Here is a 26,750-nt window from a genome sequence, read left to right as displayed (position 1 = left end):
TGTACATGCAAATATAATATACATATATATGCAAATATATATACACACACCTCTGTCCATGTGTCTTTATCCCTTTAAACAACCATTAGAAAGCTTTTGGAAAGCACCTGTCATTGTCGCACGGGTGAAATAAAGACCAACAGCAACAGTTTCGACTGAATTTCCTATTTCTTCATAAAATGGCAGTTCTCAGGGTTTCCCCCTTTCTCTCTGTTGCAATGTGATGTCTGCCTTTGCCTGTAGCACAGGCCTTCCTAGCCCTGTGGGTGGGAATGCAACAAGGCTTTGAATGTTTTTATAGCAACCTAGCCTGTGGCGTGCTGATTCTTTGTAAAGTCATTTTCATTATTTTTTTTTTTTTTTTTAGCCTACAAAGGAACAACTCGTACAATCCACAGAAAGCTTATATAATAAGGATGCCCAGCGTTTAAGATATTTTAAACCACTCTGAATCATAGTTAAAAAGCCTGCCGCATTGTGAACCTTTAGCTAAGAGGGATTAGCTACGTGAAGTCCTGGCTGTCATGTGATTATGGCAATTACAGATTTATCATGAAATTAAAAGTTTATGCTGTGCTAGGCTATGAAAAAAAAAAATCAGATGACCTTAAACATACTGCAATTTGAGGAATTTGGGGGTTGGGACTTTTAAAGCAATTATTTTTACTGTGACTGTATTATTCTGATGGCTAATTTTATCCAGTCTTGTCTGTTTGGAAAAAAGTCCAGAACAATTGAAAATTGCTTAATGGAGACAGAGTTCTCAATTCCAATAGCTAGAGGCTGTCTAGTAATTATTGCTTGCTGCATGAAATTAGACACAGTTTGTTCAATTACTTAAAATTAGATCACATGTAAGGTGGCAAAGCGAAATAAGAAAAAAAAGAATAATTTTGTCCTCGCTTGATAGCAAAGTAATGAAATGGGAAGTAAGCGATAAAGATGAAAATGTTACAAATCATCCCTGTAGGGTTTTTTGTTTGAAGAGAAGCAAAACGTTATGTTCAGATAGATGGACGTAAGTCAAGTACGAATGTTTGTTGTGGATGGACGTGTATATAAGGCGGACTGTAAAACTCATGCTATGTTTTTCCATGTGTAAAATGCAAATCACTCGTAAAAAAGAAGTAAAATCCCCTTCCCTGTGTCTTCCACTTTGCAATTCTGGAGCTGTTTCACGTACATGCAGAAAATACAGGGGGTAGTTTACAGGTGTGCAGGTTATCTGTGCACTTACTGTCAAGAAAACAGTATTTTTAAAAGAATGGGAAATACCCCACCATTTTGGGGTGAAAAAAGTGTATCTTTTGGAGCCGGTGGCCCATGGCAGTGGGCTTTGAAATGGGCATGCTGGGCAAAGGGAAGTTGCTGGAGTTACCACAAAAATTCCTATTTGGTAAAGTGAGGTGATGCAGGCATGTAACATAGCCATTAGATGTCAGATTATGCTGTTTACAAGGATGTATAAAATCTGCTAAATAGTTACGATACCAATAAGATTGCGGAATTTTATGAGGTTTTAAATTCTTACGCTTTACAAGGTTTCAGTTTACGTCTCGTGTAATATTATGCCGAAGAATACATCCAAAGGATATGGGAATGTTTCAGGAAAAAAAGGGATGTGTGTATAACAGCAAATACTTTGTGACAACCAGCTGCTAAATGGGGTGTTGGGATAGGTCTAACCAGTTATATCAAATTATCTCTATTGAAACGTTATTAAGTACCTTGCAGCAGACCAGGTCTGAATCCAGTGTGTACTGGGACTTGAGTGTCCAGGTTGGGAGCCGAGCGGATCCTCAAAACAGGGTTTTTCCTGAGACTTGTTACGTTTGCAATATTTGGCCGTTTCCTTTTGGGACAGTGACATTTTTACATGGAGGGGAAGGACAGAAATGATGTTTCTAAATTTCAAACTTGGATGTGGTTTTTGCTGTTGATTTATTAAGCAATCTGTATTCATGCCGAAGCGAATTTTCTGAGAAAGCAATCAAGTTCTCACAAGAAACTTAACTTATGATTGAATTTTAACATTATCTTCAATTAAACCAGTATTTATTTTTTGTCTCTTAGGATTAGTGCAGCACAGCTATGTTAATGTCAGGCAAAAATGTGCTGATCGTTGACCTTGCGATGGCCTGTGTTCAAAACCCAGGCGTTTGTTTATGTTCAGGATGCTGATCTTATTTGCAAATTATTTTGGGGCACTGGCAAGATTTGTCTTCACTATCTCAGAAAACATCAGTGTGTTTTAGTTTTACAGAGGAGTGCTTTATCACATTCTTTATTGTTCTGTGAAATACAGAAGAAAAAAAAGGTGATTTGACTCTAATCGGTCATTCGAGACAAGTGCAAAAACTTTCAGCTAATGCAACAAATATCCTTCTTGAGTATCAAGGTACTGCCAGTATCCTAAGCAGTTATTTCTCCACTTCACTAATCTTTATAATTGGCTTGTCTTTTACTGCCATTAATTAAGTGATGTAGTAGCCCATTAATAATTATAAAAGAGTGACACACCTCAGCATTTTCACCTTTCAATAATAGATGTCACGCTTCTGTTTTTTTTTTTTTTTAATTTAAAATAAAAAGTAGGCAAAAAAAGCATTGTTTTAAATGTATATATTTATTTTGGTGTCTTATAGCACCCTTACCCTTCAGAAGAACAGAAAAAGCAGTTGGCACAAGACACAGGGCTCACTATACTTCAAGTGAACAATTGGTAAGTAATTTTCCTTAGTGTTTCTATACGGCCGCTGGCACCCTCCGGCTAACGCTTTGCATTTTTGAGGACACACCTTGCCCTTGTCTGCCCCCTCCCCCAGCAGTTTATTGATGCAAAAGGAATATAGCCGGGTGAGTGGTTTCAGTTATGGGAACTAGGAGGTTTCCTACTGCAGAAAACAAGCCGTATTTATTTTCCCATCGCTTGGGCAGATTTCGGTGTATTGGCATTTGGGTACCAGTCCTCCTTCTGACTGAGGATGGTTCTTCTTCAATAGGAAGCCACATCCATTTTGAGAACTTCGGTCTTGGAAGAGGTTGAGATGTTGGGTGAAAAAAGGGGCAAGTGGCCCCGTTTCTGCAAAGCATATTGTTATTCTGGGATGCTGTCATGCTTTTTTTAATGTTGTTAGTGGGGTTTTTCTTTTTGACTGACATCCTTCTCTCCCTTTACTGATTTGTTTTAAAAGTCCAGTTTTTGAAAGCTTGAATAAACTTTGAGGACAATCTGGCTCTTTGCTGCTGAAGTACAGTGTGGAGCAATTTTATTTATTTATTCCAGCTAAGGGTTGCTGGAACCCCTGATCTGTCGTGGTAGCAATTTGTTTGAAGGAAATCGGGATCTGTGCTGTTTCTGCAGTGGATTTTGGGTTGCTAACTGTCCGGGATGTGGTGAAGGCAACCAGTCAAAATTACTCGTGATTTAAGTATAAAAACACAACAGCGAACCCTTAAAAAAAAAGTTTGATTTATTACCCTTTGTTACTGTATCGAAATGCAGGTTTCTCCCACTATCCCAGAACAAGTGTCATATTTGAAGTGTATTGCAATCTAATACCTTGTAAAACTAAGTGTATCTAATTAATTGTCCTAATATTTTTAGATTAGTGTTTATGATGGGAAATCCTATCCTCTTTGAAGTAATACCCAGAAAATGGCCAAGGCAAATGGCGAGCCTGCTGGGGAAAAGGGAGGGAGGAATGCCAGTTTGCAGACAAAAGTATTTTTTTTCCGTTCAATAAGTGTCAGAGATTAATATTACTGAAGCTCTGATTACATGGTCTAATCCATTTTAGTGAATAAATTTGGTCCTGATGTCCATTGCACCTACATTAACAAACCCTCCTCTCTTAGAGAGAGTAGGAGCCTATGGGAGAGATTTCAGATATATTAAACCCCATTACAGAAAATGTAATTTCTGTCAATATAATCCCATGTATTCTTCAATTTAGTACTTTAGAGATAACAAGCTACTTACAATATATTTGCCTTTGGAGGATTAATTTACAAAGTGCACTATCTGGGAGACGCAGGCGGGCTCACATAAGCATAGCTTGTAAGGGTTATCAATTTCTGTGACCCCACAGCAGCCCTGGGAGATCAATTTTTTGAAGCCCTTTAAGACACCGAATAAAGGAAAATACCAAATACTTAGTGTATGTGAAGTAAGCTTCCAAGATACTTACTTTAAAACAGAGGAATAAAAGGCACTAAACATGAAATATGTGTTATAAAGAAACGTAACCCACAGTATTTTGGCTCAGCCAGAAAAAATTAGTGTTTGCTTCAGCTTTATGTCCTCCAACCTTCATCCAGGCGATACCCTAATTTATATGGTTGTCCTTCAGTTTAACGATAGGCGCTTTGGCCAGTTGAGAAGCTGCGTATGTTCGTCAGGGGTCTTATTTAACGATGGGTGGAGCGAGTGTGCGCTGCTTCGGAGGGGTCCGGGCACATGGGATTCAGCGTGGGCAACTGTGTCTGTTTAGGATGGGCCATCAAAGAAGTTTTCCGAGACGATGAACATGGGATGCTTTGAACTAAAGCTGGTGGAATTTCTCCCGAGTGACTTTCCAGGGTGTTTTTCAGTACCCATCTCGCCTTGGATTTGAGGAGTTTTTTACTTTGGCTTTGTGTCAGATGTGTTTTTATAAGTTCCTTATGTGCAAGGAAGAAAAGAAAAAAAAAAAGTAGGTCAAAATACATTATAACTGAAGTCTTGTGGATGTAGGGCAGGCTTCCTCTGCTTGAGCTAGTTTGGTAATTCTGCTCTGGTGTTACAATTGCATAAATTATTGAGACAATCCCCCTTCCCAGCCCCACAAAGATTTAACACTATAGAGCCGGTTGGGGCTTTTTTAAATAACAGGTATCCACGTGTGGTGGGCAGAAATGCCAAAATACGGTAATTCAGCCCCTGCTTTTTGTAATGGATGCTGAGGACCAAGGAGGCTGCGAGGCCATGGCTGAGTGTGCAGGTTGCACACACACACACGTGCATCCTCAGGAAACATCCAGCCACGGGGTGACCAACGAGCTACTCATCCCCTCCCGAATCCCGGGGATATGGGCAACCCTCTCCCAACCTTTTCCTCAATCCCTTTTCTTCTAAGGCGGTGGTATGCAGGAGAAGAAACTCTTCTTGCCTAAATTGTTTGCTGCAGGGAAGAGCTAACGTATCGTTTCTGGTTGGCTTTGCCTTTCTTCAGCGGGCTCATAAGTCATTCAGCCACAACTTGCAAAAAATTTTGCCTTCCTCCTTAGATTCTTCCAAACTTGTTAACACACATGTACATTTTTGTATTAATGATGAGTCATTGTAAATCACTGTTGCAGAGATTAAATAAAATGCTGAAGGGCAGGCTGGGTGCAGATCAGTCATAAATTATTGGCAGCAACACAGCATGTGGGAATACATGAAATGTGCATGAAAAACATAAACTCATGTCTGGTGGCATGGTCGTTAGCCCAGACTGGGAATGCTGGATTTTCTGGATGGAATTAGAAGTTTGCCACAGAACAGTCAGTGAAGAGGGCATTTGTTTTCTGCAGATTGAAAGCATTTGAACAATTTTTTTTGTCATATTTTGAATGCCTTTACAGTATGTGCTAGTTGCATACTTCAGTTCTCTGCCGTAACGAAAAAAATGGTGCTTTTCACATACGGTCTGCCCGGTGTTCAGGCTCCCCGGGATGATGCACACGACTCCTATTGATGGTGGAGGAGTTACAGGAATGGAGTGATGATGTGAGACGTGCCGGAAAATGTATCCGTGGTAGGGCACATGTCTTTAAAAATACCACGGTTTTAACTTGTCCTTTTTCCTTGGGTTGTTTTGTTTGTTGAAAGTAATGAAATAATCCACATGGAGGATTTTTCCCTTTTTTTTTTTCACACACGGCGATTTTGCTCGCGGATCGCCAGCGGTGCCTTTTAGGACCATCTTTTTGCCACTGTCGGATGTTTTTGTCGTGGGAAGAGGGAGCCCTTACCCTCTTGCAAAAAAAAATCTGTGGCAGGTAGGAAGGTAGCAGAGTTCAAGATGTCATTAGTCTAAATGAACCCTTTGGGTCTCCGTCTTGTTAGTCATTTAACCCCGCAGCAGTGTAGGGTTCGAAGCATGGTAACGTGAACTAGAAGGGGCACTTGTATGATCTTGACAGCGTTGCATATATGGACATGGAAGGGACCTGACCAGGTACAGGTTAATAAGGTGCTTTTCCCCAGTGATAAAAACTGTGATTGAAATATCCAGGAGGTGTGATCCAATCACTTCTTACCTCAGTTGAGAGCCAGCCGGGCTATATTGAACAATCTATACAGTTTTCTTGTTTACTACATCCCAGCTGAATCTCTTCCCGTTAAGAACTAATGGTAAATAATTACTGGCGGTACTCTACGGAGAAGAGAGAGCAATTCTCATCAAGGGCTGCATTAGGTGTCAGATGCTTGTTTATGTTTTAGGAAAGTATAGGTACACACAGATAAATGTCTGTATATTGGTAGAATAATGTGTCTATATAACCTCTCTATATGTGCATGTCTGTATGTGACTATCTCCCTAAATAGAGTTGCGTACAACTGCATTAAAATGATCTTAAAAAAAGAAAGATTAAGTTTGAAAATTCCAATCCTTAAAGCTCCAGCCCTTTATTAGGTGTTTCCATTCTGCTTTTTCCAGAATACCCTTGTGCTATCTAGGGCACAGACCAGACAATGATGGAGCAGCTAGTCAATATTTTATCTTACCCTCATTCTTCAGTGCTTCGTTTGTTGAGCTGTATTCAAACCCTGCTTGAAGATGGAATTAATAATTACTGCTGGGCTTTCCTATGGCGCTTACTGCTGTAATACCCAAGTCCTCCCCTGACCTCCACTTGCCTATATATGCGTACAAGGTTGTGGGTCTGCGTGATATTTTTACAGTTCCCCTGCAAGGAGAGAGAATAGTGTTGTCCCGGCTCCCAGGTGAAGGAGTGAGGCTCAGGAGGGTCCAGGTCCAGCACAGCCGCCAGTTTTGGGTTGGTCTGGGACTGTGAGATGACTCAAAATGACAGCAAATTACCCACATTTAAGGTCCAGCAACCACCAAAACTCCAAGTTTCAGTGGAAACTCCAGGTTTTGAGTGCCTCGGCGTCTTACGTTGCCAACCTCCAGTGTTGGGTATGGAGGAGAGATGGGAGAAATCAGTAACTGCTGGTGAAAAGTTTGGGTTTGAAGATTTACTCAGCAGCTCCCGAGCAGTCCAAGGCAGCAGCAGAGCTGAATCCTCTTCTCCAGTGCAGCGTTCAGCTGCTTCAGCCAGGACTGCTTTGCTTTTCTTGCCGTTTGCTGCCTTACTTGTTCAACTTTGTCAAAGTTTATTTCCTGTAGAAATCAATTTTTCTGCATTATAGTGCCCTGGCTTGTTCTTAGAACAAACGTAATCATCATTGGAGTGGTTGAGGCATTGGACCCTATCAAAAATTGTACCACGAGCTGGTAACTGACTGTTTGCGTATAAAGTAGATTGAAGAATAGGGTGCAAGCAGCTCTAGTAATACAGTTTCCTAACTCTTGAGTTCTTGATTTTATGACCTTGGCTTCTTTAAATGTCAATTTTGTGTATAATTTCCTAGGCTTACAAAAAAAATAACAAACCCCAACCAAACACACTGGAAAAAATGATCAAATAATGTAAATTTCCCTAATCTCATTCTTGGAGACAGCTGAAGTTATTTTTGCTGAAACTTTATAAGGAAGACATTTTAAAAAGGCTCCAAGACCAGCCTGAAGATGAGTTTGAAAAATCTGAGATGGGTTTGCGATAGGAAGACCAGACCACCTTACTGTATGTTGCGCAGCCAGCTCAGGGCATAGACACCCAGAAATATTTTATTACTCTTTCAGCCCCATCACAGCTCCCCTCTGGCAAGAAATTTTCTCCTGCCTCCATTTCTTTGCTCGTGGTAGAGCTTTGCTGCTGTAGTCGCGCGGGGCAGGGGACAAAGCTCTTTGCCGTGGCAAGGGCAGGCAGGGCGGCGGGGACAGGAGGACGGGAGAATTTTGCACTACTCACGGGCGATTGCACCCCAGCACCCAGCGACCAACGGGGAGCACCACTGCGAGGGTGTCCTTCCCATCTGCTTGTCGTGCCCGGCCCGGCTTGCAGACGTCGGGGTTACGTATGGAGCAGTTGGGGGGATGCAGATGGGGGGGATGCAGTGGGGCAGGTGGGAGGGATGCAGATTGGGAGACGCGAATGGGGCGCATGGGGGAAGATGCTGATGGGGCAGATGAGAGATGCAGATGGAGGGATGCTGATGGGGGGATGCTGATGGGATGAATGGGGGGATGCAGATAGGGCAGATGGGGGGGATGCTGATGGGGCGGATGGAGATGGGGACAGATGCGGATGGGGCAGATGGAGGGATGCAGATAGGGCAGATAGGGGGGGGATGCTGATGGGGTGGATGGAAATGGGGACAGATGCAGATGGGGCGGATGCAGGAAGCCCCTGCCCACCCCTCCGCAGAGGTGCAGGGGAAGGAGGAGCGGCTGCATGGCTCTCCGCCCCGCCACCTTTTTGAAAACAGTCCCCGGGCCCTGTTTTCACCTTTTGGAAAACAGTCCCGGGCCCCTGTTTTCCCGCTGTGATTTTTTTATCACAGCATGCCTGGGGTTCAGTGCATCTAAAGCGCACCCCAAACACCCCCAAATCCAAGTGATAATGTTGTCCGGTGATTCCCGTGTGTTGAGCCCCTCGTCAGCCCCTTTGGAGGGGATGGAAAGGCTCCTTCATGGGGCTGGGCATTGAGCGTAGACATCAGCTTCGCTCAATTCCTTTGCTGAGGGTGATACTCACCCTGAGCAAAAGGCCAGCACATGACCAGCGCACCACTTTAGTCCCACTTAAGCACTATTTTTAGGGTGTAAGTGGGGGAGGAGGCCGGCAGGGAGGGAGCATAGCAAAAGCAGGTGCTGGTCCTATACGCAGGGGTGGCTTTTCACCCCTGCTGCCTACCAAATCACCGGCTACAATAACTAGGCAAGCTATTCGGTTTGCCGCTTTCCAGAGCACGTCGCACGCAGGGATTTTTAGTCCTAGGCGAGTAAAATATCTGCTTGTTTTCAGAGGTATCTATTACTGCTTTTGTTGCAGTAAACAGATTAAACGAGAAAAGGTCAAGATGCAATTTGAATCTGTGTAAGAACATAACAAATACTTTTCTCAGTAATCAGATACAGTAAATACAAGTACTTATTTACTTGTAAATGTTAAAACATTCACAAATTATCCTCTCAACTTCAGCAATACAAACTTAACTGTCAGATTTTGGAAACTATTTACTTTTCTTCTTTATGTGATTCAAGAATACATATACAGATGTTATTTAAACACTGTTTTGTTAATGGGAATACATGCGAAAGCAGGAAAAATAGAAGTAAGAAAGAATATATGTTGCAGGTTTAACAAATATGTATTGTTCGTTATTCCAGAGTAAAATAAGACAGTAGGTGTTTGCGACGTGAAAATCATGCCCCCCAAAAAAACCACAAACCCCCAAGAAGACCATTAAAAAAGGGATCTTGCTGGGTGAATTGTTGTACCGTTTGAGCAATTCGGAATATGTGCGGTAAATTAGCAGTTCTAAACGTACCATGTGCTGGATTTTCAAGCAGATTTTTACATTTATGTTTTCACTAAGTCTTAGCTAATTGTTATGCCTTTCACCTTGAATGCCAATTGTAATAATAATATTACATCTGTAGTCTATTTCTCTGTTCTTAAATTACAGCAATCAGGAATACTCACTAGGTAAAATCATGTATAGTTACTCATAAGAAAATATTGAAATCAGACGAAAAAATGTTTAGCTTGCATATTGCCTTAGACAGCCCTGGAGAGCTGCCAGGCAGCCAAGGTATTATTAGAAAAGCTGAGCAAATAGCTTGCAGGGGGAAGAGTTGTGAATTTAGAGCCATCAGGTACCGTCGTATCACTGGATTTTAGGCTGGTTTTTTTTTTTTAGTTCAGTAAAGCCATTTAAAAATACAGTGCAGTGGTTTAAACGTGTGGGGCTTGGTTTCGGCGTACGGATTTAAAGAGTAGTGATACGGTTTTGGCACGAAACACGAATGTTTTTCCAAAAGGGGCAGATGCTTGGAGGAGGTGGATAAAGAGGTTTTTTGGGGAAATGCCCCCCTTGGCCTCCGGGATTTCAGGTGGAGCAGAGGAAGGGTGTTCACCCTGGAGAGCTGATAGACCCTGGCAGTCTCTGCGTGCCCCAGACTGCCCCAAAACAGGGGTCACAACATCCAGGAGCAGCAAGGGAGGATGTTTTCCCTAAGCATTGCTCTGACATCCCCTGGATCCAGGCTGGGCAAAACCAGCAGAGGAATCACCATTTATTTCAAGAGCAAATGTGGAATCATTTTGCACGAACTGACAGACTAATTAGCGGTGCCCTGAGCATCGAGCAAATAAAATAACTGGTGTTATTTTATTCACACAGATGCTTTTTTGAGAGGGAGAAAGGTCGGTTCCCACCACAGAGCATCGTACGGTGCAAACGGGGTTTACCTGCCGATAGTCTTGACTAACGAAAGGCACTTGGCACTTGAGAAGTTAATACGCAGCCAAAAATAATCCTGTTTTCCCTTGGGCCTTCCATCCTCTTCTGGGGTGGTTTTGTACCTGACAAACTTTTTTTTAGTCAGTGCATTAATATTCTGTAATGAATGCGCTGTCAGGTGTCAGGGAAATAAGATGAAACGGCACCGTGCAAACATTCGCCGCTTGCTCTTTTCTCCACTCCTGCCCTAGCTTTGCTCTGCAGGATCAGGGTAGGGGTCAGAAGGCTTTGGTTGCTACTTTTTATTTAAAAAGGCTGAGATTCAGGTGTGCATTGTCTCAAAACAAAAGTTTGGCTTTAAAGAACCTCATCCAGGACACTATTGTATTGTGTAAATGCAAGCAAGGGGAGGACTCTGTGCCGTCTTCTGTAAATACAGTTCTCAGGGCTTGGTTTCTCTTTAGTGCAAGAGATGCTTCTGTCAGGAAAAATATGCTCGATATATTAAAAAAAAATATATATATACCCTCAATATATTAAAAAAAAGAAAGAAGGGGAGAGTAATGGTTTGTCATTGCTTTGCAAGTCGGGTTTTGGTCTATTCTTGTCATAGCTATCTGAAGTGTGTTTACATATAGTTTGCCTTTCTGGTATTTTGTGCTTGCACAGACCTGATCTCCACCTCTTTTGTGTCAACAGTTGCTGAGATTGGTGTAGAGCGATTAACTGCTGCGAACTGAAACACCAACATGCGGAGAAAGGTGCCCTCAGAGACCCTCTCTCGCACTTACATCAGGTGCTAGCTCGGGGCTGCACCTGCATAAAACAAACGGCGTGGTTAAAAAGTCAGCCTGAAATATTAAAAATGGGGCAAATGTTGCCTCCTTCTTGGCTAAACCAATTTTCTCTTCTCAAAAATGAAACACAGCCAGAGGCGCAGGGCGAGGACGTGCTTTCGAGGGCGTGCGTTTTGCCTTGCCTGCCCTGAAATGATTTCGGTGTAAATGATGTATGGCTGGCTATACCAGCGTTAGCACTAACGAGGCTTCTGCCTTTTATTTTACTTTTAAAAAAGAAAAGAAACGGCAGCAGATGCTGCTGAAAAAATACTACTTCCGCAGTTTGTCAACGAAATCTAGGTCATGTAACAGTTTCACGGGTTATTTTTTTTTTTCCCCTGCCCAGCCGCTGTAGTCCTTGTGGCTTTTTTGGCTAATCATAAAGTGCAATAGCAATAGCTCCTTTTTAATTCAGATTTATCCCAGAGATGTCCAACTTCTCACCTTCTCTGGTTTATAAAGGTGGTTTATACCATCTGGGGGCTGATCCCTAAGCTTTCTGTGTCCCATGGTCTCACAAATTCTTTTTATTTTTGACATTCCTCTGACCTCCCCGTGTGTGCTTTGTTTGCGTTGTTTTCTGAGGATGTCTTTTCTCTTTTCTCCTGCCCTGAATAAAATGCCGTCAGGAGTAAGATTATAAGCAAAATGAATTACTTCACTTAATGGGAAATTATGTTTAGATAAAGTAGATTACAAAGTAGGTTATTAGTAGTGGTTAGAAAACAATGTTTTGAAGTAGGATGTCTTTGGGGGGGGAGTTCGTCCAGAAGCGTGGGGTTGTTTTTCAGGTTGGCTTTGACTCAGAACTGTATCTTTTGTGGTTTCTGGGAATAAAAACAAAGAAAAAAAATTTCAAACCAGTTTTGCAGGTGCCCACATCACATGAAATACACCAACGTGCTCGTGTTTGTTATCTCAGTAGTGGTGGGCAGGATGCAACCACAGGAATCACAGCTTCCCTCCTCCGCCCCGAGCCGATGTCTCGGGGTACAGAGCAGAGCAATGTCAAAGCCTATTTCACGTACAAATCACAGGTCCCATACAGGGGCTCGTTATGTTTTCTCTTTGGGGGCTCCAGGGGTATTTTCCCCCAAAGACACTGGTCAGGGCTTTTGGTTTGGCCACCCTGGGTTCGCTTCTCCCGAAGGCTGGAGGAGCTGGTGTGGGGTGACAGGGTTACAGAGTTACTCCATATTCCTTAAGTGGCCTTCTAGAGACGAGGAGGGTGAGGAGATCCATTCAGGAGGGCGGAGAGAGCATTTCTCGCATCCTTCAGTGAGCAGGAACGCACTTAAACCAGCGCCAGATGTGGGAGCAACCTCTCTGGTTTCGCTTGGGCTGGAGGACCGGCCACGGCTTCTAGCTCCCACGTCGTATGCATTATAGGTAGGAGCGAACAGGAAAAAAGCTATTTGGACAAGGCTCCCAGCTTGATGTATGGAAAAAGCCTTGGACCTCAAAGGAGGAACCCCTGTGTTTAGGCCACTTGTGTGGCAGGAGAAAGCTCAGAGAGCATGCAGGCACCTCTCACAAACACTACGTTCCCTTAAATAAGAAGTTATGCTGAATCGACAGAGGACAAGGAAATTGCTGGAAGAGAGAGGAGCGTTTTCAAAGAAGTAGCGAGTAGTTTGCTATCAGTTCTCACCCATTCCCAGCATGATCCCTGCCGTCGAGCGGGACTCGGGTTGTTGGTTTGAAGTGATCTGCTGAAGACAAGCCGCTGGGTTGCACTGATGGCGTGCACCAGACCAGGACCGAGTTACAGAGTGCAGACACGCTCTCCTGAAGGTTCAGATGGAAAGCTGAGGTTCAGACCCCACTCAGAGCTGGAAGAAAACGCCGAGCTGGGAGATGTGCATCGCAGTCCGGGCTGCTCTCAAAGCTTGCAGAGAGCCTGCTCACCTTCTGCCACGAGCATTTGGGAGGTCCTGGGGTTTGTGGCATGGTCTGCACATTGAAGCGCATACGTCTCTATCCCAGCAAAGACAGTGCGCTGTATGGTGCTGAGATGAATCGCTCTCCAAATCTGCAGTGGAAAAGCAACTACACAGCATCAGTCCTTGGGCAGGGAGAGCATTTTTGTGGGAGGCAAGATTTTGGTCGGTAGCACATTGCGTACCCAACTGCAGCGTTGTGTTGGGTCCAGCGCTGTCCCGGGCGTGAGTTAGAGCAGCTTTAGTGCTGCTAGATGACTAGATGAATCCTTGCCATATTCCTTAAAGGCTAATTGTGGCACACGGAGATCAGCAGAGTACAGCTGCGCTGGGATTTGGGAGCAGGGAAGAGACGGGAGGTCAGCTCCGCTGGCGCTTTGCCATGTAAAGATTTCCCCTTACATCATCTGGCTGCCGAGGGCGAGTTTACATCTGCTTTGCACCCCGAGGGAATTGCGGTGTCAGGGAATGAGGTTGCTGCGAGCCCTCCCCGTGCAGCCGAGACCTGCAGCACGGCCCCTGCTCCGGCTCCCTGGCATCGGCGGGGAGACGCCCGGATGCCAGACCTGGATTTTCACCAGAAACTTTCCATGCTGGCTGAGCTTTTTGGAGGACTGAGTAGGATTTGTAGATGGGATGGGAGGAGGAGAGCGTACCAGAAAGGCCAACAGCAGCTCGCCTGTGATGTGGGAGGGCACTGGAGATGGGTAGAGCAGGGAAGAGCATCTCCAGGGAGCCCTTCTCTGGGCACGTTGGCTCTTCACTACTCTCTGGCGAGTCCCTCCCTTGTTTTTCATTCAGAACTAGCTAAATAAATACAAATAGGCTTTAGCTCCATCCTGCTGAGGAACAGGGAAAATTTTGCAAGACGGGAAGAGTGTTTCCTGCCCAGCTTTCTTCTAGAAAGACCTATCAAGCAGCCACCAGCCGTGAGCCCTATGTGGAGATGGGGCTCGGGGAGCGTTTGGGTCAAGGAAAGAGCAGGGCCAGGAGCTTGTGGGTCCTACCTCGATGGAAAGCCATCAGCTGTCCCTTATGCGCCAAGAGCATGAGCCACCACTGGGCTCGCTGCCACCCCGAGGTGGTCACCGTGGCTGCGTGGTGTCCCATGGGGCTGGTGGCAGGGTGCTCCACCAAATCTGGTCTGTTTATTTGAAGGCAGGATGCGTCCCACGGTGATTTGAGAAGAAAGCATGGTGTGGAGCAGAAGGGGAAGCAGGGCTTAAGGGCTTAGAAGAAGACCAAGCACAGGAGGTGGCCAAAGGTAGAGCTGGTGCATGTTGGGCCGGCGAAAATGTAGGGCATAGCCAGCTCTCTTACAAGGAGCACGTACCTGATGCCATCTTTCCGCTTTCTATTTTTGCACTCGATATGCTCGCTACATTAGCAGGGTTGGCTTGCGAGAGATTCAATAGCACTCTCCTGCTTTAAAGCAACTTTTCTGAATGCACAACATGAATCCATCGGTGGGGTCACATAGTAATGCTTGAAGTCAGAAGCTATTTTTAAAACTAAATTGCAGAACCACACATGGCTTTCATTAGTGCTTTACATCAAATTTGTCAGCTAATTAGTGGTTTTTCATCACTAGTTTTTGCATAGTATTTTATTTGTTCGCTCTTCAATATTGTCTTGCGACACCCCCAGCCCTATATACAGTCCCTGGCGCTGGTGCTGCCAGCGGAGGAAGGAGGGAGAGGAGAGCTTTCAGGAGACCTTCCCGATCCTCCTGATGGATGGACTCGCTGCGTTTGGAGTATATTCCAATATTACGTGTCTGGAGTGGGCGGTTAGCAGCCCGTGTACTCTCTTCCCTCCCTACCTCCATTTAGTGTTGTAAATGATGTATTGCAGTCGTGAACTGTCTTCGGTTCGGAGGAGGAGGAGGAGGAGGAGAAAGCAAGAAAAGTTGCCAAACATGACTTCATAAGGTTTGACTTTAAATTGAACAAAGTTTCTTGAGTGTCTTGGATTTTTTTTTTTTTTTCTTTACAAATAAAGGGAGTACAGAGAGCATGGATTGCTAATGACTGGTAGTTACGGGTCATTAAGCTCACTAACTGACTTCAGGATCAGAACTTTCTAATAACGGCAGTAAGCACTCTTTTAACATTTATTTCTCATTTTAGGGATGGGGAGATGTGATTACCATTCAAAAGTCTGCAGTTCTTTTTTTCTGTTCATAATTACAGAGGGAGCTTGCTACTTTTAAGGCTGTTTTTAAAACATTTGAAAGTATTTGGTGAAATAATTTTGAGGGGTTTTTTTCTTTTCTTTAACTGACTCCCTTAAAAAGCTCTGGAAAACAAATACACAGGAAAAAATGAAAATATGTTAAAATAAGGAATAAAGCAGTTACTGAAGTGTAATAATCCTGGTTTATAGCACACTTTCCATTTAAATTGTTTTTATTAGAGATAAACCTGTTAAGCGTTGAGGAATTAAGTGCTGAATAGAGAAGGTTGTTTCGCTGCTGTATAAATGAAGGATCTCAGTATGCAGAAAAAAGTACGGCTGGTTTTGCAAGTGAATTATTTGCTGGTTTGAAGGGCTCTGGTTACTTTGGCGTCTGTAATAAAAAAATGATGATTTGTTTGTTATCAAGAGGGATACTATTTTTTGCAGAGGGGCAAAAGAGATTTTAGCGCTGGGGTTTGTAGAATCTGTGGGCTTTCTCATCGTCCTTACGCCTGGCTTGCTAGAAGGAGCTCAAGGAGAAAACGAGGCAGAGGGATTTTCGGGAATTTCTTGGCACCGCTGTTGATACACAGACTTCTGGCTTGCCGTCGCATGCGGCGCTTTGGGACAATATTGAGAGGGAGCAGCCTGCAACTCCAAGTATCAAAAGTCAGTAACGGTGTGAAACTCTCCTCATTTGGGAGGGCTGCGGGGAGAGAAAAATTCAATATATCGCTAAGTCTCAGCATCTCCTTTCAGACAGCTGGTCCTGGAAAATTTCATTCAAAGACTGCAAATTGGAAGTCCCCGCAATCGCTCTGTCGATTCTTGAGCAAAGGTGACTTTGGAAATTCGTGACAGCGGAGGAAGGTCTTGTTTTATTCACTCAACAGAAGTAAAATACAAGGGGAAGGGAGAAAGAACAGATCTGTGCGGAAAATGTCACTCGGGCTGTAACCTGAGCCTTAGCGAACTGTGCCTTTTGGAGGGTTTGGTGACCCTCCGAAAATCCTTGCTCTCTGGCTGCTATTATTGTAGCCAATTTCCAACTAAAATAAGTCTTTTGTCATCACTAGCCATGCCGCCTCTCACTGAGAAGAAACAAAACTTGTGCATGGCAGGGAGGGCGGCCAAGCTGAAGGTCAGAGTGCAGAGGCGGATTGCTGCATCCCCGGGGCCGGGGCTGGATCTCACCCGTGGGACCGGCGATGTGCCGACCGGGGAGACTGCCAGTGACCTCTGGAGACAGACCCCGGGCGAGAAGCCTAAGAGAAAACATCCTAGTAAAATGCAAATTGGAGAAAAGAGGGTTTCCTACTCCTCTTTAGGGTTTTGCAGGTGGAATAGCTGGTTTTTTCTTCCTTTTTGGGACATGGCAGAAAGCTTAATCTCATGTATCCAAAAGGGCAAGGAAAAGTTAACTTGAAAAAAATAATAAACGCTTTAAACTTCTGTGTTTGCCCAACTGTTCAAATGTTTCCTCCATGCCAGATCCTTCCCCTTCCAAAAAAAAAAAGGAAAAAAAAAGCAAAAAAACCAACCCAAAGCATTGTTTGCAGAGTTCTCGGCTCTCCTTGGGCAGGGAGACGGGTACAACTTGTGCACTGAGGGATCGCATGTTGTTTGTGCTGCTATTGATTCTGCTCTTCGGGGGGAAAAAACCCAAACCAAAAAGACCCCTTCCACATCGGAGCAAAGGTACCAATGCATAGAGCACTGGTATGGGGAAAAATACTTTATGTAAGTCTTGGAGCCTGTGCGGGTCTTTACTCATACGAGCAAGGTTATGCTGCTGTCTTAATCATTAAGTTTTATGCCGAGTCATATTTTGACAGTACTCCATTTGAGTAACACTTAATACACAAACATCTTTTTTAGGTCCTGATTCCTCTGAACTTTTAAAAACGAGAGTGATTTAGGGTTTCTTTCTCTTTAGATAGGTGAATGTGAGCATAGGGGAAAAGGGGCAGTGAGATTTTTCCTGTTAGCTTTTCTGTTCCATCATTTTTGCTGGTGTTACATCAGCCTGGCACTTTGGAAATTCAAAGAGTGAGGAAAAGATCTCGGCCCTGCTCTCAAAAGAAAAAAACAGAGAGTACAAAGAAATTATCCCCATGCCTGTATATTTTTGCAGCTACAGCTAATTCGCAATTTTGCTTGCAAAGAGTTCTCAAAAGTGATTTATAAACGTAACAGCGCTGCATTGTGCTCTCTCAAGGCAAGCCACATTAATAGTTTTAATCTGATGGGTTCTTACGAATTCCAGGTTTGGGATGCAGGAAGAAACTTGAAAGTGAATACTTTCTTCTTTTTTTTTTAATGCATAGTGGTTTGGAGTCTACTATAATGCAAAGTAAAGCGTTCTGTTACAAAGGCAGGGAGGATGGGACAGAAGGTTAAAGGGCATCCTGGAAACAAACAGCTGGACCAGTTTATTTAAACAGATACAAGGATGGGGAGCTGACCTCCGTTTGACTTCTAGTGGGAGGAGCGAGAATGTCATTTTATTACTTTGCCCAGAAGGAAAATGTTCTTGCGTCTGAATTCCCCCCGAAGACATCCAAACACTGGGCTGTTTGGCAGAATTGCTACTTACAGAAAATACTTACACGAATGCGTAGGAAGACGATAACTGTTAAGTACCTGTGTGTGAAGTGTTCTTAAAGCAGATATCCCGAGCGATAGCGTGGGGCAAACAGGTGAGAATACGTTTTACTGTAGGCACATCTTGTGGATAATTATTGGTAAATTCTAGCTATATAGTTTATTATTCTAGCTGTATAGTTTATTATTCAGCCCCCCTTCTTATTAAAAGCGCTTGTAGTTTGGAGAAGGAAGAGAAGGTTGCGAAGTTGGGGTGTGCGTGCTTCATCTTGCTCAGGGTTTCTTTGGGGTAAAAGCTTTTGGCAAATGAAGGTTTCGGTGACCAGCCAATCTCACCGGCTACCAGAAACCCTCCCCTCCTGCCGCAGTAGCAGATCCTGGCAATCGGGGAGGAGAAGGAGTAAACATAGCAAGAGCCTGCCAGGCTTGCAGAAAGAAATGGCTGGGGCACTGGGGTTTTGTGTTGTTGTTTTACTTAGGAGAGTTACTGTGAAAATTGCTTTCTGCAAATGCAGATTACAGATATTAAACAATTTTCTAATTGGTCATGGAGCTAAGGCAGCTAATGGGGGAAAAAAAGCAGATTTTTTTTAATTGCTTATTTCGCATGGTGTTTGTGCTACACCTGTGCTTATAATGAGAAAGGAGAATTAGTCTAACCTTCTGCTCACATGATTCTAATTTTCATGGTTTGTACAAGATAATGATAAACTGATTTGCAACACCGTTTGCTGGAGTTGAGGGGTTTTTTTTATTAGAAATGTGTAGAAAAATTGATCCAATACTGTTGCTGACAAAACATGACCTAGTTCAGGTGTAAGGTTTCCGGATCGGCACCTAGAATTGGTGCCTTTGAGCCCATTTTGTCGAGACAGGTTTGATTAGGACTCAACATCTTGATTCATTTTGGAGGAGTTTGGGTAATGGGAGTCAGTCGGGAATGGGAGATAGGAGGAGACCGAAATCGCGGTGCTGGTCTTTGATGAGGGCAAAACAAACAGGACGGGGCGGTGGTTTGCGATTCTTCTCCCCGCCAATGTAGGGGAACGGGTGGGCAGAGCTGATTCCAGCGGGAAGGTCCTGGTGGCTTTATCTCTGCGGTAGGAGAGCTCCTGCTAAGCCACCCCAAGCAAAGGCAACAAAAACAAGCACCAAGTAGCCCTTTGTGGACTTTCCCATCGCGTTTCGCAAGTGTAGTGTGGTTTTACCCACACTCACGCTTCTTCCTTCACCAGTAAATACTGTGGCGTACACATTCTTACTATTCTTTTTCTCTCTCGTAAAGAACGTGGTCTGGTTATGAGGTTTTGCCGTGATTAAATCTCGATGGAGATTTTTTCCAAATGGTTTTTAACTAGGCTTTCTGAGGAGCGAAACCGCAAGAGAAGTTCTTCTGATGCTCTTCAGACAGGTTCCCAACCGTGGTTTCGAGCCTCCTGATTTCAGCGCCACGAGGACTGCCCGCAGAGACCGGGGCACTTGCGATCCCTCTCCTCCTTCTGTTTCGCTCCAAATTATTTTAAATATTCCTTTCCCAAATAAGCATAGCAAGACTAACTGAGGCGAAGAGCTACAAAAACGCAAGGAGTACGGTTGCAGATGGCTATTTTTAAAAACGACTGTACCTTTTTTTTTTTATTTCCAAAGATCTGCTTTTCATTGTTCAGGGGGAATTTTCAGTAGTCCAGTAATTACAGTTTAACAAGATGTTTGCTGTAAATGGTCAGGCCTAGCTGGAGAAAACAGGATTATAAATTCAATTACTGTAAAGCTATGACCTCGCCTTGACCCCTCAGACTTTGCATAAAGAGAGAGGGGGGGGGAAAAACCCACCAAGAAATGGCTAGGAGGAATGCACGGCTCTGAAGTCCCCAGCAGTGTGACTTAGCGGTGATAAAACTCCAGACGTTCCCTCATTTGATGGGGTTCTGCCATCACAGTTCATTATCTTAATAGTGGGCATTAAAAGGGAATTAGGTTTGCGAGAGGTAGGGGCAGGTTTTGATAAAAAAAAAAAAAATTGGACATAAGAAGTCGGAGGACAGAAGGCAGAAATGGCACTAATGAGGGGGAGGTAGCAGATGCCCTCACGAGCATCTCGCCGGCTTCACCCGTTTGTTTTTTTTTTCGTGCCCCGTTCTGAATTGAGAAGAGCGTTGCTGGTATTGTTTCCTGAAAACTCGGCTAATTCCCCCATGAAAAGATGAAATGGAAGTGTCCAACTGTGGTAAAAAGCAGGCAAACATAAATCAGCTCGGAAACCCCAAGCTCGTACTCTCAAAGGTCATCGGGGTTAGAGGTTTTGCAGTATTTGCATCCACACGCAGCCCAACGGAGAGCACCGCGGCGGGGCGAGAGGGCTTGGGGATGGGTGGAAGTCGTCCCTTCCGTAACCGCTTGCTTTCCTCTTTTTTATTGCAGGTTTATTAACGCTAGAAGAAGAATAGTTCAGCCCATGATAGACCAGTCCAATCGAGCAGGCAAGTCCCCAATAGTAACTGTATTCGAGTCACGCAGGCGAAAACCATCCTCAAGCCATTCACCGGGAGGTCCATTACCTGGTAAATAAATGAGAAATGAATGCTGGGAGTGATTGACAATTAAAATACAACCAGCTTTGTTTCATTACAACCCTAATCATTTTAACACGATTAAAATATTTGGGGGAAAAAAAGACATTGGAAATTCAAAAAAAGAAACTAAAATGATCTGCTTCGTGACCGGACTTCCCGTACACGTTCGGAATTAAAGTTGTTTTTATTTTTTTTAGTAGTTGTTTTGAGTTTTCCTTCCCAGCTCCTTCTGCTCCTGTGACCACTCCCTGGTGCATGGCTTGGTGTGGAATTGCTGTAAACTTTATTACCTGTCAAAAGGGCAAAGGGGTCAGAATCGCTTGTGGGACTCAGTAAAGTTCAAAGACATTCAATGAGGTAGAGCTTTATGTGCTTTAATAACCCAAGGCAGCTTACTTCTGAAGCCAGCTTTTAATGTACAGTTAAAACCTCGAGTCCAGGTAGTGGTACGTGTATAGGGTCCTTTTGTCCCTCGTCTCTTCTTTTTAGTAGCTGTCTTTTGGGATCGCTGCGTGTTTGGGTTTACTTGGGGAAGGATTGTTTTTTTTTTTTCTTTTAAAATCTTAAGTTTTCTCGTGCCGGTTCTGTCTGGGGTCTCGGCTCGCAGCTCTGTGTGGGTATTTACCATCGAGGAATAGCCTATTACTCCCAGTGGGTTTTGTTTTCCGAGTCTCGCTGCCAAACTACCCAAATCCGTGGTTGTCCAAGATGCCTTTGGGCCACGCTTCCTCTTCGAGTATGTTCGATTATTTTGTCATTAGAGGTAAATCTCTGGCACGGACGTGTTCAGGTCCTGCTCTTAGGAAGGCGCACGGGCGTAATTTAACACACTGTGATTTCAGTGTGACTATTCCAGCCATAAAATCCGGCTCCTATACAGGTCTTTGCATTGACGTCAGCAGCGGCAGCAGCTGGAGCCGGGGCTCCTTGTGTCTCGAGATTTCGGATCGCTAACTTCATTTCCAAACTCGCAGTAGGAAATGAAGCCAAAACTAAGCAAGCTTGTTAGCCCAGCCGCTAAATTCGAACCGTAGATGTTTTTCCCTCTTTTAGAGCCAGCATCGATAGCCGTCTCACGCAGTCGGTGGGTGGGGGGGTTGCGTCTTGACGCCGTGAGAAGAGGTGACCCTTTTGGCTGTCGCTAAAAAGCAATGTTCTGCGCTTTTCCAGTAAGTCAAGGAACACCCTATAACCCTGACGGGCAGCCGATGGGAGGTTTCGTGATGGACGGCCAGCAGCACATGGGCATCCGAGCGCCAGGTAAGCCCCTGGGGGAGCGTTGCCCACCGAAGGGTGACCTCGGTCGCGCCACCGCAGGTAACCGCACCTCCGCCCTCCGCCGTCGTCTCAGCTGCCTGCCTTGCCTCGCCTGTCTTCTGCCTGCCTTCAACACCGCCGAGGGAAACCAGGCGTCTTCTCGCTCGAGTGGTCCTGGACCCTCTGCCGTGCTGTGTTTTGGAAAGGGGCTTTTGGCACTATCTGTTGACTTTGCTCATTCTCTGGCATCTTCTTGGATTTTTATCTCCCTCTAGGACCTATGAGTGGAATGGGCATGAATATGGGCATGGAGGGGCAGTGGCACTACATGTAACCTTCACCTAGGTAACCAATGGCAAAGCCAGGGGGAAGTAAGTACAAACGGGGTCTTTGTTCTCACTTTGTCCGAGGGATATTTGTCTCCTTGCATTTCCCTATGTTCTCCCTGCCCATAGCCTCATGCTTGTTCCTTCCTTTCCATCCATCCGTCCTACGCCTGGGCTCCTTCGGGTTTCTCTCCCTCCGGTTCAGCTCAAGCTTTCCAAGCTCCCAAACCCCCCGTGTGCGCGCGCGCGCCGTACATTGACGCCGCCGTACATCGACGCCGCCATACATTGATGCTATTATCCATCCGCGAGCACATGACAAAACAAGAAGCAGCCGGGGAGGTGGGGGAGCCCGTCGTCTTGGCAACAGACTGATTTGCAAAATGTAAGCGGTCTGCAGCAGCGCAGGGAGAGGAAAGAGCATGTCCCCAAAGTGTCATAAATCTGTCTAACCGCAGTTGATGCATGAGTTACATTTCTCCCGCTAACCTGCAAGACACCAAAAAAGCCAAACAGAGACTTCTCGTAGGTTTAAAAAAAAAAAAAACAAACCCAGCAGCTTCACTTAGTTGCGTTTTGGAAGGCGATGGACGAAACTTTGATTTTTTTTGTGTGTGATTTTTTTTTTCAAGTTTATTTCTCTTTGTCTGTCCGTCATAATGGGATTACGTGTGGCAAAGGAAAAAGAGAGAATACAAAATAGAGGTGTGCGCAGCAGGCTGTGGAGCTTAGCCCAGGCTAATTGACTATATCCAAATTAAGTATGCCATCACTTGCAGTGTGACAAATGGATTTGACTTATTCAGTATACAAAAATAGAGATCATTAATGCAATCTTCAGTGGCAGGCCTTGCGAAGAAAGCCTAGAAAAACTGTCCCATTTTTTTTTTTTTTTCCCTCTTGTCTTTTTATAGGAGAAAATACATTATACAAATTTTAGTTGTTTTTTTTAAAAAAAGAGTAAAGCGGTTTGAAACACCGAGGCACCGGTACCATGTTTAAATGGTGCCTGATTCTGTTCTTTTCGCTTTCTTTCTGGAGTTAAAAGCAGTTACTTCGGCATCTTTGTTGTGCTCCCAGCCTATTTTAATGTAGGGCTTGAAGTTACCCAGGCCAAGTGTATTTCGTAGTCGTCTTCTCTGGGCGCGAGTCAAAACTAAGTTTTAACAATTAGCTGTGAAAACATTCCTCTGAGCTTGGGAATGCAACAGCCTTATTACCTCATCATGGAAATTTCTAGCTTAGTTAATTTAAATATTGTTTCTTAGTTTCTGGGTCAATTAAATTTAAATGATGTATTTTATGCTTCGTGACCAATTAAATTAATAGGTTATTACAAAAAATATTATCATCTTTTTTGATTAAAGAGCTGTGAGTACAGTATATTTTATAAGCAATTTTCATTAGTTCAAAACTGTTCCTTTAGGCTAGATTAAGCAGCTATTCATTGCTAGAGCCTTGAGACCTGATTCCAAGGTGTTCGGCGCATTCACAGCGCGCTCTTACTTAGAACTAAAGCCAATTGAACCTACTTAGCAATAGCGTATGCCTTTCACCCTTGATGATTATGGAGCTTATAGCTCTCCGAAACAATACACCTGTCAGTTCCCATCAGCTACAGCAATCCAAGCAGAAGGCAGAGGCCCACGGAAAGCAGGAGGTTTTATTGTTTTAGGTCCAATTTTGTTCTTATTGTTCTCCCAAACCCACTGAAAGGTTGACTGAGTTGCGCGCCTGATTTTTTCGGACAGAAGTGAGCAGGGGGAAGGAATTAATTGATAACTGTTATTGATTATATGTAATTTTTTTACGTGTTTCAAAATACAGGTTTGATTTAACAATCGTCCTTAGTAATCCTATCAATTTCGGCTTCATATGAGGCCTTTGTTCAGCGATGTATGTGCTTGCTGTATAGCGTCTGTTTGAATGGCACAGATACTTGGGACGGATTCCAAGTGATCGGGCTTGAGAGCTAGATAAATAACTGTTGATAAACCTCAACACCGATTTAACCCATCTCTCCTCCCAAGCCCCTCATTAACCGCTACGGATTCCCTGCCTTGTATTCCCAGCACGCTTTTACAAGCCAGGAGATGAAGGCGGGTGGCTGGAGCAAGGCCACAGGGGATGGAGCCCACCTGAGAGCCCTCGCAGGGCTTCCCCGGCTCGGGGCCACCGCCCCGCGTGACGTTAGTCGTCATCGGGCTGGCTCTGCCTCCGGCATGCTTCCAGACCAGAAGCATCTCCATCGCATACATTCCGAACTGTAAAAGCAGAAAGCGGTTTTTATCTCCCAAAACTCGGCCTTTGGAGGAGGGGAGGATGTTCTTGGGGGTTTTTCTGACCTGGGGATCCTTCCCGTTTGCCATCGTTGTGAGTCCCTACGTAGGCTCTGATCGCCCAAAGGCAACTGCACGCGCGCGCCCGTCACTCCACGTCCCACCTTTGGCTCGAGCCCGGCCTTCCCGTGCCCGAGCGGAGGAGCTTCACGGCCCGACGTCGGTAGCTGGTCCCCACCACTCACCACCGCCTCTTTCTCTCCGCAGGGCTGCAAAGTATGCCAGGGGATTATGTGTCTCGGGGTAGTCCAATGGGTATGAATATGGGACAGCCAAGCTATACCCCACCCCAGATGCCCCCCCATCCCGCTCAGCTGCGTCATGGCCCCCCCATGCATACCTACATTCCTGGACACCCTCACCACCCAGCGATGATGATGCATGGAGGACCACCCCACCCTGGAATGCCCATGTCAGCATCAAGCCCCACAATGCTTCATACCGGCGAGCCGGCAGTGAGCGGACAAGTGATGGACATTCATGCTCAGTAGCTTAAGGGAAATACGCGTTGTCTGCAGCGACGGTAGATTTCAAACATTGTCTTTCTGCAATGACTATGGAGTTCTTGGCGTCAACTTTGGACCAAGGGACGTTCCGATTCTTCACAGGGACCCTGAAAAGCAGGAAAACACCAACCGAAGTCAACTTCTGGGGACATGCTAAATACCTATATAAGACATTAAGAGAACAAAGAGTGAAATATTGTAAAATGCTATTATACTGTTATCCATATTACGTTGTTTCTTATAGATTTTTTAAAAAAAATGTGAAATTTTTCCACACTATGTGTGTTGTTTCCATAGCTCTTCACTTCCTCCAGAAGCCTCCTTACATTAAAAAAAGAAGCCTTACACTTATCCTGCAAATGACAGAAAGGGCTTATTTGCAGGATTTTTAGAGCATTAAAATAACTATGTCAGGCAGAAGAATCTTTCTTCTATCCTAGGATTTCAGCCATGCACACTCTCTCTCTCTCTCCTCCTCTCTCTCTGTCTGTCTTTCTCCCCTTTCTCTCCCTTTCTCCCCGTCTCTCTCCCTCTCTCTCTTTCTAGCCTGGGGCGTGAATTTGCATGTCTAATTCATTTACTCACCATATTTGAATTGGCCTGAACAGATGTAAATCGGGAAGGATGGGAAAAACTGCAGTCATCAACAATGATTAATCAGCTGTTGCAGGCAGTGTCTTAAGGAGACTGGTAGGAGGAAGCATGGAAACGGAAAGGCAGTGTATTTGAAGCCTAATTGTCACATCAGAGCATCCTTGTCCCCATGCAGCAACCACCACCTTGTACATCACTTCCTGTTTTATGCAGCTCGAAACATGGACTGAAGATTTATTTTTAATATGTTGACTTTCTTTCTGGGCAAGACATCGGTCATGTGTGCATTTTTTTTTGTTTTCCATAGTCCCATCATGGAGCATTTATGTATACATTGTAAATAAATTTTGTGCAAAAAGGACTGGAAAAATGATCTGTATTATTGCAATTTTTTGTAAAAGTAGCAGTTTGGTATGAGTTGGCATGCATACAGATTTACTAAGTGGGATAAGCTAATTATACTTTTGTTGTGGTTAAACAAATGCTTGTTGATAGCCTTTTTCTATCAAGAAACCAAGGAGCTAATTATTATTAATAATAATCATTGCACACTGAGTCTTAGAGTTTCTGATTGAAACAGTTTGGATTGTATAATAACTCAAAGCCCAGTTGTAGTAGTTTGAGTGCAGTAATGAAATCTGAATCTAAAATAAAAACAAATTATTTTTTGTCATGGTGACTCCACTGCTTGCAAAATTTGTTTCCTGCCCCCCTTCAGTATTTGTAGCCATTCTATCCCAAATTGGCAGCCGAGCAGCTACAAGATTCAGCTAGCTCCAGACGTGTACCTATCGTTCGCTAGTTAAATATCGGCTTCGTATTCAAAGAATGTAAAAGTAGTGCTGCGCTGCGTAAAGAAACTTTCTCGGAACTTGCACTGTAAATTGTCAGGATGGGAACTGTTGCCTGTTAATAAATGTAATATCGTAGGGCATTATCGGACAGAAATTTGTAAATAGTATTACTCCCCCCGCCAAATTACCGTTCTAATACGCAGTTTAAATTATTTGAGCCACTGACCTACTACGTTTCT

The 26,750-nt window shown here is 44.3% G+C and overlaps 1 protein-coding gene across 1 annotated transcript; it reads left to right on the top strand.

Annotated features, from left to right (window-relative positions):
- Window positions 1-1,323: 1,323 nt before the first annotated feature.
- LOC104072488 (homeobox protein Meis2-like) lies at window positions 1,324-26,389 on the top strand. The gene is made up of 5 exons (XM_009586019.1): window positions 1,324-1,401; window positions 2,646-2,722; window positions 20,544-20,602; window positions 21,866-21,955; window positions 24,825-26,389. The coding sequence occupies exons 1-5, from the start codon at window positions 1,324-1,326 to the stop codon at window positions 25,106-25,108; spliced, it is 588 nt and encodes a 195-aa protein (XP_009584314.1). The 3' UTR covers window positions 25,109-26,389.
- Window positions 26,390-26,750: the final 361 nt, after the last annotated feature.

The sequence above is a fragment of the Fulmarus glacialis genome, unplaced genomic scaffold (assembly GCF_000690835.1).
Source record: "Fulmarus glacialis isolate BGI_N327 unplaced genomic scaffold, ASM69083v1 scaffold17609, whole genome shotgun sequence".
Classification (NCBI taxonomy): domain Eukaryota; kingdom Metazoa; phylum Chordata; class Aves; order Procellariiformes; family Procellariidae; genus Fulmarus; species Fulmarus glacialis.
The sequence above is the reverse complement of the archived record's forward strand: the minus strand, read 5'-3'. Positions and strand labels throughout refer to the sequence as shown.